Consider the following 22973-nt stretch of genomic DNA (forward strand, 5'->3'; position numbering starts at 1 on the left):
ATAAGGAGTCTTAGGAACTGCCTTACTAGGAACCCGGTTCAGCACATACGTTGCAGTTCTTAATGCATATATCCACAAAGAAAGGGGTAATGAGCAATTACTCAACATGCTCCTAACCATTTCTATTAAGGTACGGTTCCGCCTCTCAGCTACACCATTCTGCTGAGGAGTACCAGGCATTGTGTATTGTCCACATATGCCCCTACTTTCAAGTAATTTTGCAAATGGACCAGGACATTGTCCACTTTCATCGAATTTTCCATAAAATTCACCACCTCTATCAGATCTCACTATTTTAACCTTTTTATCTAACTGCCTTTCCACCTCGTCAATGAATACCTCTAGGACATTCACAGATTTAGACTTTTCATGCAGTAGATAGGTATATCCATACCGTGAGTAATCATCAATAAATGTGATGAAATATTTTTCGCCACTCCATGAAGGAGCATCGAAAGGGCCACATATATCGGTGTGTATTAACTCAAGAAGCTGAGTGCTTCTTGTGGCTGGTTTCTTTAAAGTATGTTTCGTCTGCTTTCCCTTAATGCAGTCTATGCATACATCTAAGTCACTGAAATCCAACTGAGGAAGAATTTCATTCTTTATTAACCTCTTAATTCTTTCTTTGGAAATATGACCTAGTCGTTGATGCCACAAGAAAGCAGAACTTTCATTAATTGCGCTACGCTTAATGCCTCGACTTTCAACATTAAATAAGGATTCAGAAAACTTTGCATCAAGGTTGAACTTATAAAGTGAATCAAATAAAATACCACTACCATAAAAGTAATCATTTCGGTACAATGTGAAAACACCATGTGCAACCTTAATACTAAAACCTAAATTGTCCAACCTACTAACAGAAACAAGATTTCTAGCACACTCAGGTACATAGAGACATCCTTCAAGATCCACATGACTTCCAGTGTCCAAGATCAATCTATACGTCCCAATTCCTTCTATTTGTGCCTTCATCCTGTTTCCCATGAACAAGTACTGTTCAGGTCCTCTTATGGGCTGGATCGAACTGAATCCCTGTTTAATATGAGACACATGAGTAGTAGCATCAGAATCTAACCACCAAGTATTATTAGGAACTTCAACAAGATTCATTTCATAGCAAACAAAGCTGTAATGTTTACCTTTCTTGTCGAACCAATCCTTCCTTTTAGGACAATCCTTCTTGAAGTGTCCTACTTGCTTACAAAAGAAACATTTCTTTTCCTTCTGGATTTGACTTTGAGGTCCTTTCACGAAGTTTTTAGCATTCCTTTTGCGTTTCCTACTTGATGTTCTTTTGCTGCTACTGGCACTTCCAAGACCTACGAGGTTAGCAACTTGATCTTTCATCTTCCTTAATCTCCCCTCCTCTTGAATTAGCATAGCCTTTAATTCTTTAAAGTTCCATTTATCCTTAATGGTGTTGTAATTCACCTGGAACTGGCTAAATTCAAGAGGTAGAGAGTTCATGATGAATTGGACCAAGAATTGCTCATGTACCTCCATTCCCAAGGTCGTTAACTTTGCTGCCAGATTAGACATGTGCGTCAAATGATCATGGATTGGCTGAGACCAGTCAAACTTCTTTGTAGTTAGCTCATTCATGAGACTTCCTACAATCGACTTGTCAGCCAATTCCGATTGTGAACACTCCTTAATTTTCTCTATGAATTCCCTTGCTTTCTCTGTCTTAGGCATTGATGGCTTAATACTTTCTGCCATCGTCAACCTCATAAGGTTCAAGCTCAGCCTGTTAGATCGCTCCCATCTCTCATAACGAGACTTTTCAGATTCGGAGCTATCTACTGTAATAGCTGAGGGTTCCTCATCAGTTAGTATGGCAGAGTCCAAAGCCATTACACCCAGTGTAAACCGGATTTGCTCGAACCACTCACCATAGTTGAGGCCATTAAACTTTACAACAGAGTTAGCAGATGCAAATACATTTGATGAAGCTGCAAGCATTCATACATGTTTACCCGTTAGTGCTTTGAGACTTTAATATATATTCAGACTAATAGAAACTTTTAACACTTATATTTTAAATAACCTTTGGGCAATATTTAAATATAAGTACTTTCATTGATGCTAATTATATATTCTTTAATATTAATCATATCAACTTTAGTCAAATAAATATGTCATCTTTGGATATACATATTATTCACTATAGTAGAAAATGATTAATTCTTTTCTTATTATTAATTATATTTAATGATCCACCTTTGGGTGATCTCCTAAAATATAAATAATAATTTAATTGATCAATCAAACTTTTATGTCATTTAGCATCCTTGATCAAGATCAATTATAAATTCTATAGATTTTAATATTTGTAAGTAAATAACAAGATCACTTTGGTGACTAACATGTTATAAACTATACAAACATTAAAATATTAATAGGTAAATTTATCCTAATATTATGTTATATATATATATATATATATATATTTTTTTTTTTTTTTAATATTTCATAACACAAGTTACCTATTAATAAAATGCAGCGGAAGCATTTAACCGTAAAGACACAACACTCGGTTCCTTGTTTTTTTTTTTTTTTTTTTTTTTTTTAAACCATGCATACACACGTTTGTTCCATGACACAACTTCTCATTGCTGACTTTTCATACATGTGTGTAGTAACCGTTAACACGTCCAGAATTTTAACCATAATGAATTAACTATTTCACTCATAATTATGAATTCAAACGCATTCATGAATCAACGAAACCAGCAATTTATGTTGCTGTAACTTAATTGAGTAAAATAATTAATTCTAACCAATCTTTTTGTAACGGCGCACTACACAAAACCCCTTAATCATGCATGTGCCTTTATCGTGAAATCTTGACACTTTTAAACAATTAAAATTTATGCAGAGATGTGAATCCTTCTTGTCTTTTAACGGAACATATTATTAATTCAAGCAAATAAGGTTACGTCAACGACTACCAGATCCGTGCATAACTTGCAGTTCGATTCATAACCGTAATATACACTTGTTCTCAGACTTGATCAAATGCACTTTAACGGTAAGTACGTTTACAATCTACGCCATCCAGTTTACGAGAACTTATGTTAACTTTTACATGGATCATGAACACTCTTTAAAATGGATTAAACCATATATGTTCATAACTTTTCCAAACGCCTAATTGGTGAATTAATTAAATCTAGAATGGCTCTGATACCACATGTTAATCTATTTCAAGACCAAGACCTAATTTTAGATTTGACTTAATTCAATCCTAACATGATTCTAAAGAAGGTAGGAACACTAACCTTGATCCATGCTTGGATGCAATCCCACCAATTGATGTTCTCCTCTTTAACCTTCTTTCTTTGGTGGTTTCCTTGATGGAGAAGAAACCCCAAACCTTCCCTTAATCTCTCTTGTTGATAATCAGTATTATTATTATGTGTTTTTGAAAGACTCTCACTTTTCTTACGTGAATAAAAAAGACGATGCATAAGGTCTTTTATATTAGGCAAACGGTTGTGTGTGTTAAGCAACACAACTCTCCATAATTCCAACATAACTCTTTGATATAATAACCGTACCACAACGTATAGTCATATATGTTATATACCATTATTTAATATATATATAACATATATTATATAATTATGAGATTAAGGACATTTATGAATATAAGGTAAAGTAGGAGGGTTATCAATACACCCGGATTCTAATTCATTAATCGAAACCGATCCATCACGGTATCGCTTTATATTAGAATCTAAAAACATTAATATGAACTTGAACTTTATATTAAACCAATAGATACATAGGTCACATAGAATATAAAATATTCTTACAAAATGTAGTTTTCCTTTTATTTATATGATTTTCTGATTTTTCTTTGAGAGAGAAACTGGCTCTGTTTTACCTTATAAGTGTTGATTTAGATCCATACATAAAATGGAAATATCAGGTTTTGCTTCGTTGATCCATAGTCACATAGTTATTATGCCTTCATTAAAAAAAAAACATAGGTAAAATATAGTTGTTACTTGTTAGTGATGTCATAACAACTATTATAATGTTTAAATCCAAATAATATGCACTATTATATTATTATATTATATTGGTGCATATTATTATAATGTTTAAATCTTGAGAAATTAGGTTCCCTATACCTACAAAAAATCGAAATTAACTAACTACCAATTCACTATTCCAAACACTATTTGATTTCCTATAATCCCATATTACCCCCACTGACCTATGAACCTACATGATATGGCTAAGATTTGTTGCGAGTACTTCTACTAATACAAATCAGCTGTCTTCTTCTCTTCTCTCACTTTCCAAACCCACTTTTCCTTTTATTTTGTTCTTGATTTTTAGAAATCTAGAAATTATTAAAAAATACCCAGAAATTTGCCTAAGATAATGAATTTTGTGATGATGATGGCTAAGACAACTTGGCAGAATAACAACCATATCCAATATTGACGTTATTCCAGCGTTGAGATGGGAGAATCCGAAGAGTAGATCAAGAAAGCGTTAACGTTTAAGCCATGGCTATTTCTCTCCTTCATCCTCAAGTACCATGCAAGCATCGATTACAAGCTTTGCCAATCCTCAGCCAACTCACTGTGAGTCCTCTAGCGATTCCGGGTTGAGATCTTGATCTGACTCGATTGATTGACTCACTGTCTCAGACGAGTTTGTGAACAAGAAATCAAGCGTTTTGGCCTCAAATACATCTTTAACGATTCTGCATCAAGGTCTTGATCCATCTCGGATAAGGGATTTGCCATCTCGAACAAGTTTGTGAACTATTACCCAATTACTTCATCGGACAATACATTTCCATTGTGCTAGTTATATGGTCTGAATTTTTCGTTTGAGATTCATGAAAGAAAACATATGAATTAACCAATCAGAACATACCTAAACGTTACATTTTACTTTTTATTAGATGCTACATTTATTTTTAACTGATACATATTTGTTTAGCTTCTATAAAACATGTTATCGTTAACTAATAAATGTCTAGTTAGTTGCTACAAATTAGGTACCGTTACTTGATTTACCTGGTTGGTTAGAATGTTATAAACTTTGTCCGGCTAATTGAGAAATAGTTGGTAAGATGTTACAAAATAATATCATATAGACTCTAACTATTTGAATATCTCCTAACATTACAAGGTCCTAATTAGGAGTAAATATATTGTAGAGGCAGTCTAACATTCCAAAAATGATTTATCTTAATGATATCTAACATTATAGTAGACATAAATATACTTAGATGACTTTACGCGAACCAAAAAATTACATGATTTTCATTATTAGTGTCCAATACTATTTTTATTTTTCTAACAATGTTACTATCGAAAATTACATTATATGTTAATATTTAAGACGGTTGGGGTACCATTATGTTTTCATATAACATCTAACAATATTTTTGTAGATTAATATAAATATTACATCTTTACAGGCATTCTTTAACCATGTGATATTGGTTTTTTGATATAGTATTAATATCCAGAGTAAACTCTAACTATTTTGAATAGCTGCTAACATTATTATTATCCTTTATGTAATTCTACGTAAAGTATATCATTAACTTCTAAGTAAACATGTTAGACATCATTAATATATTATATACTCTAGTATGGGCTCATGTCTTATTATTAACTAATTCTTAAATCACATGGCAGCCTTCATGTATATAAGAAAGAATATGAAAAAAAATTAACGTATATCATTTAACAACTAAATAAACTTATAAAACTTACATAAAGAGAAACAAATCGGTTGATTTCATGTTGGTGAGAATTGAAGAGAAGACTAAAAGAGATGGTGAGCATTGACGATGATGGAAAGATATAGATTAGAAAGATGATAAAAATTTATTTAAAAAATAAAAAATCTTGTGGTTACAATCATCCTACTCGCAAACCTAAGATGAACAGAAGGCTACGACTTCTGGGTCCATATCTCCTGTGATTTTTGTGTCAGTAGTTTCTTAGCTCGTGGAGTGGAGAGAAGGGCATTATAGGGAAACCATGAACAAATTGCTACAGAGATCTGAGGTTTAAAGAGCATAAGGGCATTTTCTTAATATTGGTGTATATAGAGCAAATTGACTCATTAAATCTTTCGTTAAATTAGGCTTTAATTGGATTTTTATCAAGGATTTTACTGAGATAACAAGGATATCAACAATTCAAGACCGAAAGCTATGACAATTTGTCTATCTTGTTGGCATCGAGGAAACGATAATTTCCCAACAGTTTTTCTATTAATTCTGACTCGTTGACAAATCAACCTGACTTCATAACACAATACCCATTTATATATGGGGAATTGCACCCCACAAGTTCAAAATTTTTATAATTCACAAACTAACCAAAAAAAAAAGGTCAAACCGATATTCTATGTATATTTTATAATAATAATAACAATTTTATCTTTTCTCTTTTTTTCTTCTTACCGGTTGCATTTTTTCTTCATTTTCTGTTTTTTTTTTTCATTTCATACCAATGTTTACAATTTATGGTTTATTATTTAAATTTGGATTTGTGTTTAATATTTAGAGGTTGTGGATAGAGTAAGAGTCCTATACTATTTTGATAATTTCATAATTTCATAATTTCATCAATATATATTATACTATTTATTTTGTTCCATTCTATTTGGTTTTAGAATTATATTTGTATTTAAGGTTTATATTTGGGTTTAGGGTTACTGATTAGGGCTTATGGTTTAGTATTTAGTATATGGATGCGGAGGTTGGGGTCAACATTAACTTCTTACATGCAATCATAAACATTTCATAATTTCATCAATATATACTATGTATTTTGTTCCGTTCTATTTATATTTGGATTGAGGGTTTAGTGATTAGAATTTATGGTTTAGTATTTAGAAGTTGAGATTGAGATTGAAGTCATCATTAACTTCTTCCATGTATGTTCCATTCTATTTGAGTTTAGGGATTATATTTGGGTTTAAGGGTTATTTTTAAGTTTAGGATTTATATTTGGATTTAGAGTTTAGTGATTAGGATTTAGGGTTTAGTATTTAAGGGTTAGGAGTGAGGTTAGGATAGGGTTTAGTATTTAGGGGTTGTGATAGGACTGATGTCTTGTACTATTTTGGTGATATGGTACAAAACTTTGTGAATCAATATGGTATGGTAATTTGAATGTCAACTTTGTTATGAACAGAACGTCTAAATCGTGGGGTATATAAATTAGTGTCGACGTTATTTCTATTTCATTTGTCACCGGTTACTTGCTGCAATAAAAGGTATAACCGGATGAGTTTCACCTTAAATGTTATTAACTCAATATTACGTCAAAATCAATGTCATCCATTTAATTATATTTGTGATTTTAGCCATGGCAAATTAACCCATATATATTTGTTACGAACAACATGTGGAGAAGTATTCCACATCCGTTGGTCCGACGAATGTAGACACACATTATCTGCCAATCTGCCATTGATATATATATATATATATACATTTGTATTTAAGACTATAAAAATGTGAACATACAAGTACAACACACTATTACCTACATGCATGATTAACAAACGATATGAAAACCTAAGAACACCGCATAATCATTAAAATTACAATTAAATAACCCGAAGGGTCTAAACTCTACAATCCTCTTTACACAGTGATTATTGCAAAGCTACAATATCATGAATTTATTACTAATTACTCCTTAGGAAGAGAAAATAGTTATTTCATATGAATAGAAAAGTGAGAGATAATCCAAAAATGTGTGAGAGAGAAATGTGAGAAAGAGAGAGGGGAAAAGAAAGCAAAGTTTGAAACGGGCCCCATGACATGTCCTCTCTAACGTCAACATTATCCTCCATTATTACTATTACTTTCACCCTCTCATCAAACTCACTCAAACCTTTCGTTCTTCTTATTACCTAAATCACCAGATCCATGTATAAAATATAAAAAGACCCCTGAAACCTCAACAACATCTCTCTATCTCTACAATCAACAAGATCATATCATGTCATCTCCTAGAGATAGAGGAAAGAGCTCGATGGAATCATCAGGATCAGAGCCACCGGTGACACCAAGCCGTTACGAGTCACAGAAGAGACGCGACTGGAACACTTTCGGACAGTACTTGAGGAACCAAAGACCGCCACTGCCGATGTCTCACTGCAACTGCAACCACGTGCTTGATTTCCTCAGGTACTTAGACCAGTTCGGTAAGACAAAAGTGCACGTGCCTGGCTGTATGTTCTACGGTCAGCCTGAGCCACCAGCTCCTTGCACATGTCCTCTCAGACAAGCTTGGGGAAGTCTCGACGCTTTGATCGGACGGCTGAGAGCGGCTTACGAGGAGAACGGTGGATCTCCGGAAACAAACCCTTTCGCTAGTGGAGCAATAAGGGTTTATCTCAGGGAGGTTAGGGAGTGTCAGGCCAAAGCTAGAGGGATTCCTTTCAAAAAGAAGAAGAAGAAGCCAACGACGACGGAGATGGGTGGTGGAAGAGAGGACTCTTCTTCTTCATCCGCCTCTCCCTTCGGCTTCTCTTAAGATTCTCATGATCTTGGTGAGACTTTGTGGTAATACATTTCTCCATTAACTATGCTTTTGTTTGATTGAATATGTGCATTTGCATTCAATTAAATATATGCATTTAACTTTGTTTCTTGATCTCTTTACTAGAGACTTATGAATCTGTGGTTTCATTAACTAGCTACATACCGCAAATATATATGTTTATATCGTAGAATGCTCCATGTATTAAAACCCTAAGTGGAGAAATAGTTAGGCTTTTGATTTTTGAGAAAGTCTTGATTAGATATATATATATATATTGTATTGATGTTGGGTTCAGATTAGGGGACCGGATCGTGATTAGATTATAGGTTTTGAATGGAAGCAGCTAGATTTTTTTAATGATCAATCATTTTAGTTTTGGAATGGTAATTAAATACATGAAAACAAGTTTTCAAGTTTCTAGCATATCAAATATTGAATGGATGATACATTGAGTTTTCTAGTTCCAGAAACGAAAAACTATTCTCTAAACCTTGTAATGCATCATACATTTTTTTACTCTATATGTGTTTGGAATTTGAAGATTCTCTAAGTTATCCTAGAGAATTACTCACTTCAAATTTTGGAAAAAACATTTGATTCTCCAAAGATGGATTGTTTCGTCATCAACCCCACATACACATATGTAGAGAGAGATACAATGTTTTACCACTGTTGTTTATATAAACAGTAGTTCAAGGAAGTAATGATTGGCTCTTACAATGCATTCTTTTAAAAGATTTGTGAAGATTTTGTTCCCCTTGGATATCAAGGGAGAAATTGATTGAATCTTCTTTTCCCCCTCATTTTATAACCTAAAGAAATCGATTAATAATTAAGAGTTCATGATTGTTCTTAAAGGTTAATAAAGGTTATCTCAGAATAGAAGTTAATACACATATAATACTTTCTTGATCATGCTTTAATTATTGCTATGTGTGTCTTAGGGAAATTATCTCAACATGAACAACTCAATCATATGTTAACATTTTCAGTTTAACCGAATGCTAATCAGTAATCACAATTCAACCAATTGTAAATAGGATCTCAGATTTTAGAGCTTCAACTATGAGATATCAACTAGAGCTTTTATAAAGGCTGTTAAACTGCACAAACATTAGAGTATCTAGTTATGCATTGGTATTTTCTGAGATTATATAATATATTATTAGATTTTGTGGGACAGTAAGGGCATCCTCATTGCTAGGAATTTAATTGCATATCTTAGGTTAGTTTATTAATATAATTAGATTAAGAGATTTTGTTAAGATACTTAATTAAAAATGGAGATTATTGGTAGATACTTTTGTAGTTTCTTAGCTAAATAGTAATATTTTTTTTATTTTGTAAATTTTTTGAGAGGACTTTATAACAAAACATATAACATTAAACATAAGAAAATAACAAAGTTGAACAAAAATTTAAAAAAAAAAGATTACAAAGTTGAAAAAAAAAATGCATAAAAGCATCTTTTTATTCAATTCATAGAAACTTAAACATGAAATCTTAATTTTCAAACCCAAATTGATCCCATATATGTTCGATCAAATCAAGTTTTAATTGTCTATGGATTGGTCTACCCCGAACTTTTGCCCGACGATCAAGTGTACTGAAAAGCTCGGTAGGCATCTTGACGCAAAAAGAAATATCCTCATCTTGAAACGTCTCATCTTGAGTCTGTGTACGTCGTTCATCTTCGACAATCATATTATGGAGTATGATACATGCTCTCATAATATTTGTTATCTTAGATTTATCCCATAAATTAGATGGATTTTTAATAACGGCGAATCTAGCTTGCAGGACTCCAAAGGCACGCTCAACATCTTTTTGGACAGATTCTTGGGTTTTAGCAAATAGTGAATGTTTTGGACCCTGTGGTAGTCGGATAGATTGAATAAATGTCGCCCACTCCGGATAAATACCATCCGTGAGATAGTAGGCGAAATCGTACTCCCTTCCGTTGACATTGAAGTTGACTTGCGGAGCTATTCCTTTAATAATGTCATCAAAAACAGGTGATCGATCTAGAATATTAAGATCGTTCATAGTACCTGGAGCTCCAAAAAATGCGTGCCATATCCATAGGTCATAAGAAGCTACGGCCTCCAACACAATTGTTGGTTTATCGGTTCCTCGTGAATACATACCTTTCCAAGCGGTGGGGCAATTCTTCCACTCCCAATGCATACAATCGATGCTTCCAATCATCCCGGGAAATCCACGTTCTTCTCCTTTAGCGAGTAGTCTTTCAAGATCCTCCGCTGTTGGACGTCTTAGGTATTCATCTCCAAACAAGTGGATAATTCCCGCGGTAAATTGGTGCAAGCATTTTCGAGCTGTGGTTTCACCAAGTCTTACATATTCGTCAACTGTATCAGCCCCACCACCATATGCTAATTGACGAATGGCTGCAGTGCATTTTTGGAGCGGTGATAGACTTGACCTTCCGACTGCATCTTGTGTTGGAGCAAAATAAGCTACTTCCGTAGAGAGACGATGCACAATACGCAGGAACAATGACTTGCTCATTCGAAACCGTCGCCGAAATATATTGGGAGGGTATGTAGGAGTTTCAGAAAAATAATCATTCCACAGGTTGATGTGGCCTTCTTCCCGGTTTCTCTCAATAAATATACGTTTTTTACGCTCTTTCGGTTCGGGAAAAGTATCTGGGATTTCTAATAATTCTTCAAAAAGGGATTCAAATTCAACATCATCATCTTTGTGGTAATGATAATGAGAAGAAGAAGCCATTTTTAAAAAAAAAATGAATGGGGAGAAAATGTTTGGAAAGAGAGTTCAAGAGAGATGAGTTGTGGTGAAGGTAATGAGAGAAGATGTTATATTTTTATAGCACACAATGTTTCCCTTCTGATATTTTCCCTATAAACTCCCGTGATGTTAATAGTTTTGAAATCTTGTGACACCAGATTTGATAATTTTGTTGTGTTGTTAGTTTCTTCTGACAGTTGTTTGCTTGTTTTGTTGTGTTGTTTCACATGTTTATATGTTTCTAACTCTGGTGATCACAACACCATACCGACATGAGAGAAGTAAAATACATACAAATACTCTTTATCATATTACACATTTCCGACATGAACAACCATTTCAAATATGACCATCATCCCTAATACATAAGTCCTTATTACAAACCGCAAAGCAACAACCCGACCATTACAGCTAAAATACATAAGCAGTCTACTTAAACATGACCATCATCCCCATTACGACTAAAACAACGACCATGAAAGCAACAACCATTTCAAACCGATTGGTAAACACTGGATTCTTGTTACTTAGCTTAGAAACCATCTCCTCTAGTTTAGCCACCTTCTGCTCAGTCACATAGTCACCCATAAGGGTAAGAGAATCTACCTTTTGAGCCAGTTCGAGGGTGTGTAAATCCCTTGCTTTCATCTCTTCCATAACGGCGACATCCCACCACTTCCAAACATGGCAGTCGCCATCATCAACATTTGCGCAGGTGTAGTATAGTCTACCTGGATGATTTCGAGAATGAGAGCTTGCGAGAAGGGGTAGACGACCACAGTAACATATCTGCGGGATTCCAAACTCCACCTCAGGTTGAGGCGGGTAATGAACTTGCTCAGCAATGTTGTCTCTTATTTCTTCTTGATCCCGACGAATAAGATCGGCTGTCTCGTCGTAGCCACTGGATACTGTGTGCCCACCAAACGTATCTGATTGTGATGGCTGACTATAGCTGTAATCAAGTCTCATTGTTACTTAACCTGCAAAAAAAAATTATTAAATATATTAGTAAATTATACACACTGAAGATACAAAGTAAGCAACAGATTGACCATTAAAAAATTTATTTGAACCACAACTGAAGCTTTAGCATAAATATTAGAAGGGAACAGAGTCAACATACAAATTAAGTAAGCAACAGACATGAAGCAACTACTAGAAACATGAAGCAACGAGCATAAACATATTGAACATACAAACAAAGCAACATATAAAACCATAGAACACATTATTTGAACACATCATTCTCAGAAATACTGGAGGAGTAGTTTGTTCTTGACAACATCTTCAGACTCAGTTAGGGGTTCTTTTTTCGAAAGGAGAGTGTCTAGTATAGCCAGCTTTGACAGTTTTTCCTTCATAGCCAAATCCTCCTTCTTGATCTCCCAAATGGTCTTATAATCATCGAGAGCCTTCCCTGAACCATTATTCCTTCTTGCTTTTGCAGCCTTGATCCCTTCAGGCCGTATCTGATGATCATCGACATTGACACTTGAAGATTGTGCGGATTCGTCACCAGTTTTCCTCTTTGCAGGGCCAGTAGCTTTGGGAGTGTTGAGGTTGATCCATTTCTGTTCATACCTCAACACACACCATGCGTGCTCAAGGTTAAATTTAATGTTGTAATCACTATAGAAAATATCATGAGCGGCCTTCAGAACATCATTCTCACCCTGACCACTACTCTGTTGTCTCTCGGCAGCTGCAAAGGCCCCACAAAATTTGTTTGTGAGATCATTGATCTTGTGCCACCTCTGCTTACAGTTGAGATGCATCCTCCTGTCACCACTCGCTTTAGCATGCGGAGTTTCTGCAAAGTATTCTCCAACGCGCTCCCAGAAAGTCCCTCCCTTTTGGTCATTACCAACTATAGTATCCTTAGAAGTGTTTAACCAGGCACTTATTAGAACCTCGTCATCGGCAGGGCTCCATTTTCTTCTCTCCCTACGCTGGGCTGGTGTGTCTTCTTGGGGACTTGGAGCCTCAGATTGTTGTGAACTAAAGGGAGGGATATCTGAAGCTCCAATGTTCATACTAGAAGGAAAACTCTCATAATGAAAGTTTCCCTGTAGAACACTCTCATTTTGACTGTTGAGAAGTCCTACATAGCTAGAGGAATTACTATATGGATGCATCGAATCGATAGATACAAGAACAGAGAAGGGAGTAATAAAGAGAAGCCGGAATGGTTACTTATTTGATGACAGAAGAGAGAAAGAAGATGATGGAGAGTATATGATATAAAAGAGGATGAGTTTCGTTAAATAGGTGAAACTTTAAGTGTAATAAGTTCCAATACTAAAGACTAACCATAAACTACCAATGTCTAATCAAAAGTTATTACACTTTACTACTACAAAGCTTTCAATTTTATAGGTTCATTAAATCAAAACGTGATTTCGTTTGAACTTTCAAACTACCTACACTAAACTAAGAGCAAACAATACGAAGACTTGGTTACAAACAAACTACACTTCGCAAGCATTAAATACACTTCTCAAGCAAATTAATTATCAAGATCAAGCAAACTTGGTTACAAACAGAGTCCAGTTCAATTAAATATAAACCTGAATTTGGTTTCAAACTAAACAACAGTTGGCAAGCATTAACCACCACAGTGAAATGGTACAAAAGCAGAGCTAACATTTAAAACAATAGTCACTCTACCAATCTATTTTGATAGCAATAGCAGACGAGATTCAGATAAGAAATATGAAGACTTATCTATAACAATGTAACAAACGAGGAGATTCAGATAGCAGACGAGATTCAGATAAGATATATTTTCAGCTAGCACACGAGATTCACATAAAAATAAGTATCATATAGCAGACGAGATTCAGAAAAAAAATTCAAAGAAAGAGAATCATCGCAAATTCATGATCATCGTAGACGAGATTCTTGCTATATTTATATAGTAAGTCTACCAAATTTTTCAGACACAAATTAATTCAAACCAATCACAAACCCAATCGTATAATCCCACAAAAATTCTTGAATTAAACTACAGAGGAGGAACACGTACCTCGTTTTGGGCTATGCTCGGAGAGGGTTTAGATATCGGCTACCAACGAGAGGAGCTACCACCGACGGGATATCGACAGAGGAGAGGGGGAGAGACGTTTCGATTTCGAGGAGGTGATATCGACAGAGGAGATGGAGTGAGATGGTTTCGATTTCGCCGAGGGGATATCGACAGAGGAGATGGGGTTTGGACGGTTTCGATTTCGCCGAGGGGATATCGACAGAGGAGATGGACTTCTTCTTGTTTCGATTTCGCCGAGGGGATTTCAACGGAGGAGATTGGGTGAGACGGTTTCGATTTCGCCAAGGGGATATCGACAGAGGAGATGGAGTCTGACGGTTTCGATTTCGCCGAGGGGATATCGACAGAGGAGATGGGGTTTAGACGGTTTCGATTTCGCCGAGAGGATTTACACAGAGAACATGCACAGAGGCGGTTTCGATTTCGACGGATTACAGCTATGGCGATTGAATCGCCGACGAGCTCGAAACAAGAAGAAGTCGAAAATGAAAACACCGAACACGAATTTCTCTTCCTCTAACCCTACACCCACTCATTTTCTGCCACCTGCCCCTTAAGGACGGAGAAATAAACTTCTTAATTAAGAAGTTCTTCGGTCCGTTTGTAATATTTTCACCTATTTTACATTAATTTTTCGACCCAAAATAAGAAGAAATGGGCTTTACATACGGGCGATAATCATGCCCTAAGTTCTCACTGAATCAACGCAAATCATTATTTATTTTCTTTAATATCAGATATACTTTCATCATAGCTATAAATATAAAATTCATATTTATGATCTTTGTCACCACTATACTTTGGAAAAGCCTGAAAATTTATTTTGTCCCTCGCAAAGCTTTATAGACTTTGTTCGATGATGCAATATAACATATGTGATACGTCACACAAAACTTAAGTTCATATATCTTGAATTGACATAGCAGTATGAGTTTATATTTAGGTTAATTTTCATTTATACGGCACAAATATGTCACATGATCTCGTATCTAGCTAAACGCATAATAAATGTGTTTTTAACAATTAGTTGATGCTGAAACAACATAGATATTTGCAGGATCAACAGTCTCAGAGAGGGATCAAATGTAAAAGAGGCCTCAAATATACCTACTGGCGATCAAGAAGTCAAAGTAAAATGTTATTTTCAGCATAATTTCGGCTTATTTCAACCGATCTTCATCTACTCCTACATTTCCGAAGCAATCGACCGGTTATATAGCTTCATCATCTCTATATTCTCTTATTAAACTCTTTTTATATAAGGAAGTGCATAGATTTTATATACTTAAGAGAAGTTTGTTTTAAAAAGAGTTTCTTAAATTTGTTATTTTGAATAGAGGACTAATATTTGATATATTTGAATGTGTATAAGTAGCTTAGGTCCCCATGCTAAGATAAATTAAATTTTCTACAAACCTTTTGTTAATAGTACTCACATTTAAGCCAATATAACTCAATAGCATTGCTCATATAAAGAAACAAATTTAGTTTTTAATACATGCAAACCTCAAATATGATACGAAGAAGTTAAGATGAATAAATCGACTAATATTATTGTGATTTAAGTTTAAATCAAAGGAAAGCGAATATTAAAACAAACTATACAAAATTTTGCTATTCTAAAAGACAATTCAGCTGTCACTGTGGGGACGTTGATAGAGGTCTTCTTAGCTTTACCATGTCTTGAGGAGCTTGTCCTTGACGTAGGGAAGAACGTGAAGCAGAGTGGTGTGGCTTTAGAGGCATTGAACTCGAAAGAAGTATTGATAGGTTTGTTATACTTTGAATGTTTTGCTTATAAAAGCGATGATCAAAGATGATGTATAGAATTTGCATGTGATGAAATGAAGTGTTAGACTAAACTCAGTTAAGATATCACATATTCAGAGAAGATAGTTTTTTTAGGTTTTTTAGACAGGTCAGTATATGTCTGTGTAAATTAGTATTTTGACTGTCTTGCAATCATGGTTTTGATTCATTGTTTAGGTCTTTTGCTGTTGTTCATTTTTTTGGCCACCACAGGATAGAGATGTTAACCAGAGGAGTCTTTCGCTTCCTGGTGAAGGTTTGTTACAAAAATGCTTAACTCTGAGGAAGCTTTTCATACATGGAACGGCTCATGAGCAGTTCATGAATTTTTTTTGTTGAGGATCCCTAACTTAAGGGACATGCAGCTTAGAGAAGACTGTTATCCAGCGCCTGAGAATGATATGAGCACAGAGATATGAGTTGGTTCTTGTAGTAGATTCTAGGACCATTTGAACAGCCGAAACATCATTGATTGAGAATAACATTGAGTTACTTCCACACCATTTTTACATATGCATTGACTTCAGTTTCTGTTTACTCTGAATGTTATGTTTGTAAAAGAAAAGATCAAAGATGATGTATACAATTTGCAATGATGAATGAATTCATAAATGGAAAAAAAACAGTACATTATAACTAGATGAAGATATCACAGATTCAGTGAAGAGAATCCTCACAGGTCCCTAGATAGGTCAGTAATCTGTGGATAGTTCCGTATTTGCTATAGTTCTTCACACTGATAAGTCCCACTAATAGAATCACCAAGTGTTATCTAAAAACATGTGCTTTGATATCAATTAAAATCTATTCAAAGTAAATAAATTTTGTTAAAAAACAAACTAAAAACACATTTTTCTCTTGGATAGTTATGACTGCTTTTTTGTTGTTGTTTTCATTGATTTGAATAGATAAAAATTACAATAAGCGATTGTGGGATCATGATCCCTTACAACGTGGAAATGAGAAAATTGGAACAGTTAATTAAGTTTCTAAACATTATGAAGAATCAATCTCCATTATTCACAAATAACTTAACTAAAACAAATAATTGAAAGAAACATTTAGATGCTACAAGTGAATTCATGTTCGTTGGCCTAACCGTATTATTATCTCATCATTGGCCAACAATCTATGCAAAAATTATGAAACCGCTGGTGAGATTCAAAACGTATCTACGGCCCAGTAAGCATGTTAAGAACTTCAGATTATAGATCAAACAACCCTCTCCTAATGTTACTATTAGTAGCTAATGTGGCAACAATTTCCACATGCATTAAAAATTAATAATGTATTTCAAATCATTCATTCTTTGGTTCAATTTGTTTGCACTAAAATTGTATATGTGTTGTCTTTTTCCATGTATCTTCTCGTTGGGTGTAGCTTTGATACCACATCACTGTTGGTTGCTGAACATCTTCATCCATTCATCATCATCGTAATTGGTAATATTTCTGATTATCTGCATGGGAGAACCCAAATGGAAGAAGGGGATGAAAAATAATCACTCAAATGGACTAAGCAACTTTATTTTGTAACAATAGGAAGTGACACTATAGAAAATATTTTTGCAATAAACAGAGCCAACCTTGTGGCAAGTCAGTATGTAAAATCTCGTTTGCAATAATATAAAAAGATCTCAAATCTAAAAATAATGTGATATTAAAAGGGATTATTGGGGGTTGAATTTTAATTGATTTAGAAAATTTAGAGAATTCATTGTTATTAGATTATGTATTTTAAAAATCTTGTTAAAATCTTTTGTTTTGATTTATTGACTTTTAAATTCTAGGTAAAATCTCTTGTTATTAAAAAAGTTTAGTTTTCATTGATTTTGTAATTCTATTAAAATCTTTAATTATTGGACATAATTAATTTTCTTTAGATTGGCTCATAATAACCAACTTTGGAAATATCATGTATACTCGATTCTTAAAATCTATGAAACAAAAAAAATACACATACACATACACACAAACACAAAATTTTTGTATTACATTTTAATTGTTAAGTGAGTGATAATAAAAAGAAAATTATAATAAAACCATTAGAGACAACATTATGAAAAAATTCATAATTTTATATTAAATAATAATATAACAACAATTATAGAAAACTTTTAAAAAAAAATCAAAGCAAGAAAAGATAAAATGTTAAAACACTCATTATTAAAAAGAAAAATATTTTAATATCACATAATTATATTCATGATTTTTTTTGCTTTTTAGAAAACATGTATATGTTATTCTAGAAGGAAAGTTTGAAGAAAAAAATATATAGAAATTCTTGATAATCGATAATAATCAATGATAATTTATACAAAAGCTTCGGTGGTACCAATTCATCAAATTCATTCAACTTAAAAAAAAATAACTTGTAAAATTCTAAAACTCCACCCAACTTTAATCAACATACAAATCAAGTTCTAATAACAGGACCCCTGTACTGAACTCGTCGTATGACAAAGTCATCAGGCGGTTGATATTCCTCAAGCCAAGTCACGTCTGCTACCACTTCTACTTCACCTGCTCCGTACTGTCTCAGACAGAAGCAATGAGAAGCCTGTTTCCAGAGATTAGAGCATTACCGGCTAAGTCTTCCCTTTTGGATTAGCGGAAGTAAGTACAGAAAATTCCAATCTGTTTTGACAGAACCAAAGTGAGTGATAGTGATAGCAGAAGTATAATGAAAGACAAGACATCAGTTATGAGAAACTCAGAATATGACTCAAACTGTGATCGCTCATACTTTTCTAGATCATTTGCAAAGCCGAACGTCCCTTCTCTCTTTTATACTCGTTCCTTAGACCTCACTTCTTTGCGTTTCCAGCTGTTTCTTCGAATGGGCGCGGAATCCAGGTCCAGCACCCTCCATCCAGTTTCAAGCTCATCTAATCCACAAAATACTATTTTCATTATCAGAATCATACATGCAAGTATCGTCTCACATTATTAATGTCCTGTATACGCATATCTGTTTTGGCAGCCAAGATCAGCGGAAGTAATGGTAGAGGCATATCAGTGGCAGGCTTTTGAACTCATGTAACTCCCCATTGCAACAACAAAAAGAAGCCATCTCTCTGCCTCTACGAATCTCTTTTTTTTTCAGATACACTTAACAACAAATGTGGCTCTCACAAATGGGTTATTCTCAAATACACACCCAACAATTTCCGCTCTGCTCTTTCTAAATAATGTACACCCCCAAATTCGCCAGCGTCCATGGTCGCAACTTTATTTTGATACATGAAGCAGACAGCTTTATTTAGACAAAACAGTATATGTTGATGCATGAAGCCAGTTCTGATTGCGTTTTCCCGTCAAATGACACTAAAATGAATTATTGCACGAACAAGGGTTTGATTAGCAAAAAATGATAACATAATATATCAATATATAACTTTTTTTTCCGTTCACATCAAAAGCTAGGGTTGAGCAAATAAACTGAACCCGAAAATTCGAACCGAACCCGATCCGATAAAAATGAATCCGAACCCGATATAAATGTTGGATAATTCCAATTAACTTGAGGAGCAAGTTAACTCATTAAAGTGAAGTTTGATGGGTTAAGGAAAAAGGAAAACATATCGAGCTTAGGAATGTTTCCATATTATTATTAGGAAAAGATGTAGCTTCGCTCGTAGGAAAAGATGTAGCTTCTTCCTATATAAAGAGTTCTCATGGAGAGATGTTCCATCAAGAGAAACACATTGAAAGGTTTAGTTTTGAGAGAGTTTCTAAATCTAATAAGAAGAGAAGTTCTTATAATCTTTGTGTTTGTGCAACTTTAATTGCTCTGATACCAATTGTTGGGATTGTTAAATCTCGTGTTCAGTTCTATATTCTCCGATTATTAGTACGATATTGTCCACTTTGGGCCTAAGAGGCAGGCCCGCATGGATTTACTTTTGGTTTCCATCCCAAAAGGCCTCGTACTATTAGAGTTGGACATCTCTTTATATATTAGACACTCCTTGTCTAATTCTCCAACGTGGGACTTAGTTTGTTATCTCACATTCTCCCCCTCAAACTAAAGATCACATTCATCTCGTGTCCCACAATTGACTTCCAGAATCTTTTAACTTGATCTCTGCCACACACACCTCCCAATCCTAACTTGATGGGTCCCGTTCATACTCGAAGGGTATTTTGGTCTTCTTGCAGATTTCTCGTCAACCGCTCTGATACCAATTGTTGGGATTGTTAAATCTCGTGTCCAGTTCTATATTCTCCGATTATTAGTACGATATTGTCCACTTTGGGCCTAAGAGGCAGGCCCGCATGGATTTACTTTTGGTTTCCATCCCAAAAGGCCTCGTACTATTAGAGTTGGACATCTCTTTATATATTAGACACTCCTTGTCTAATTCTCCAATGTGGGACTTAGTTTGTTATCTCACAATAAATACCGAATGAATCCTGTTTTTTGGTATTTTGGGTTATGGGTATTATCCGAACCGAACCCGGACCTAAATGGATATCCGATAGAACCCGAAACATTTAAAATCACAAAAAGAACTTCTACCAAATATGATCTTAATTCTTAATATGTATCCAAAATACTTTAAGATATTATTGAACTTCTAAAATAATTATCTGTTACACGAAGGTTGATGGTGGAATGTGGCGGTTGAAGCCTGCAGTTTTTAGATTTTGGTTTTGTTTTCATTGAATAATGTTTCTCATTTCATGAGAACTTAATTTTTGTTTTATGATTTCATTTATCTGGTTTTCTTTCTATCACTAACTATTTTTATCTTTCGCTTGATTTTGAATGATCACGTTTGATGTTTTTTCTTATTTTTGAATCGATTTTACTTATGTTTTGGCTATTAAAATATGTACAAATCATGTATTTTAAATCCAAAGAACCGATTTTATTCATGTTTTAGTTACAAAATATGTACAAATCAGGTATTTTTAAACCGAAGAACCGATTGGGACCCGAACCCGAAAGTACAACGGGTTATACCGGTTCTTTGAAGATTTACTAACCCCGACCCGAACCCGATAGAACCCGAACCGGTCCCGAACCGAATTTTTATATAACCTGAATGAGGTTGATTTTGATAAACCCGAAAAACCAAAACCCGAATGGATAAAACTGAAACCCGATTGGGACCCCGAATGCCCATGCCTATCAAAAGCATAAACATAGTCTCAAACAAAAAAAAACATACATAATCATAATCCTAATTATCTAGGAATTAGCATATCATTATCCTAATTATGTTTCAAAATCTTCTTTTGCAGGCAGTTTTTCCTTCTTTAAATAGACCTCTCTAATAGTAACATTACCTGATATAAGAAAAAAATCACAAACTGTTAAACTCAAATCAATTTGGGGATAAAATGCAACCAATCCAGAAAATCAATAAGGGAATATACCAAGGCCATATGCCGTAGCCGCTCCTGCAAAAACACGTGATACAAATCGGAAGATATCAACCAAGCCTTGTCCCGTGGAGAATTCTACAATCACAGATGACAAAAGAAAACAACCAAAATATTTTACTTTCTTCTTAAGAAAAACTTGCGAATATGAAAGATATTTGCAGAACCGGGCTTCTGGGTATGCTTTCGAAACATTTGAATGGGCCCTTTTTTTTTAAAAACAATTATTTGTATATATAGGTGTATTTATATTATTAAATAGTGTTCAATACATAAAGTAAGAACAGTTTATATAATAATAAAATTGTTAATGTATTCCATGTTATATAATATGTACAAGTTTAATAATATAATTAAAATAAATATATATTTTTATGTTAGTAAACTTCAAACTTTATATTCTAAAGAAATTTACATTAATTTTTACTAAAAATCACTAAAAATATCTTTAATTTTAAATTAAAAAGAAATTAGAATAGGGCCCCACACCTCTAGTACCAGCTCTGGATATTTGATGCTGAAACAATTTACCAGCGGATGAAGAGAAGCTGCGGCGAGATACAACCGATCTGCTAAATCCGCGAGTCGCCTGAGCCATGACGGGTCTCACAAAACTCGGAACCATCCTTTATCTGCCAATAAAAACCAAACCAAACCGAATTTTGAGAAAGAGGAGAGAGACTCACACGAACGGAGGCGGAGTAAAGGATGGCGAATTTAGTTATCTTTCCATAAAGCGTACTGATTTTTAAAATAAGTTAAGTAATCATAAAACGTATTGTTTTTTTAATGTGAACCAGATCTCGATCCGTGCAACCGAACAGATTTTTGTTTTCATTTATTTTTATATAAATATTTTGTTTTTAATTCTAAATTGGTATATATTATAATATATACGTGTATATCAATTTTTAAAATATAATAAGTTTACTGTATATTTTTTTCATTGAATAGATTATTTCAAACTTTCATATGTATTTGTATCTTCTTCTATATATATATTTTCGGATTATTATTTCATTATTAAAATCGTAACTATATATATAAAGATTAGTAAAATATTGTTTTATTGTCATATTCAAAAATATTGTAAAATTTCACAAATTTAGAAAGTTTTTAAAATTAAACTTTTCGTTTCATAGATTTATATTATCGAGTAAATAATTAAACATTTAGTTTTTGTTTAATTTTTAAAATAAAATATATAGTTTAAAACTTGTTTTCATTGGTTTAAGGTAGTAAAGATTAATCATTGTTAGATAATATCATTTTTGTTATTAAAAAAATTATAATTTTAAAAGTTAACATCAACAATATTTAAATAATTAACATATGGAGGTATAGTATTACAACATTAAATTATATCTATTTAATTTATATTATATATAAATCATATGGATC

General features: G+C 33.8%; 2 protein-coding genes across 5 annotated transcripts; one reads left to right on the top strand and one right to left on the bottom strand.

The window, feature by feature from the left end:
• The first annotated feature begins 7856 nt into the window (after positions 1-7856).
• Positions 7857-15695, top strand: LOC106391947 (protein LIGHT-DEPENDENT SHORT HYPOCOTYLS 10). Of its 4 annotated transcripts, none has more exons than XM_013832699.3 (2): positions 7857-8559; positions 15421-15695. In XM_013832699.3, exon 1 carries the CDS (start codon positions 8007-8009, stop codon positions 8541-8543), a length of 537 nt encoding a protein of 178 aa, XP_013688153.1. In that variant the 5' UTR covers positions 7857-8006; the 3' UTR covers positions 8544-8559; positions 15421-15695. The 4 variants fall into 4 exon arrangements, with proteins under 4 accessions (XP_013688153.1, XP_013688151.1, XP_013688150.1 ...); XM_013832697.3 differs by having other exon boundaries at positions 7858-8572; XM_013832696.3 differs by having other exon boundaries at positions 7862-8572; positions 15431-15695.
• LOC106394224 (glutathione S-transferase T3-like) lies at positions 12575-13462 on the bottom strand. Its single transcript, XM_013834812.1, has one exon. It carries the CDS (start codon positions 13460-13462, stop codon positions 12575-12577), a length of 888 nt encoding a protein of 295 aa, XP_013690266.1.
• Positions 15696-22973: the final 7278 nt, after the last annotated feature.

This window comes from Brassica napus, chromosome C4 (genome assembly GCF_020379485.1).
Source record: "Brassica napus cultivar Da-Ae chromosome C4, Da-Ae, whole genome shotgun sequence".
Classification (NCBI taxonomy): Eukaryota; Viridiplantae; Streptophyta; class Magnoliopsida; order Brassicales; family Brassicaceae; genus Brassica; species Brassica napus.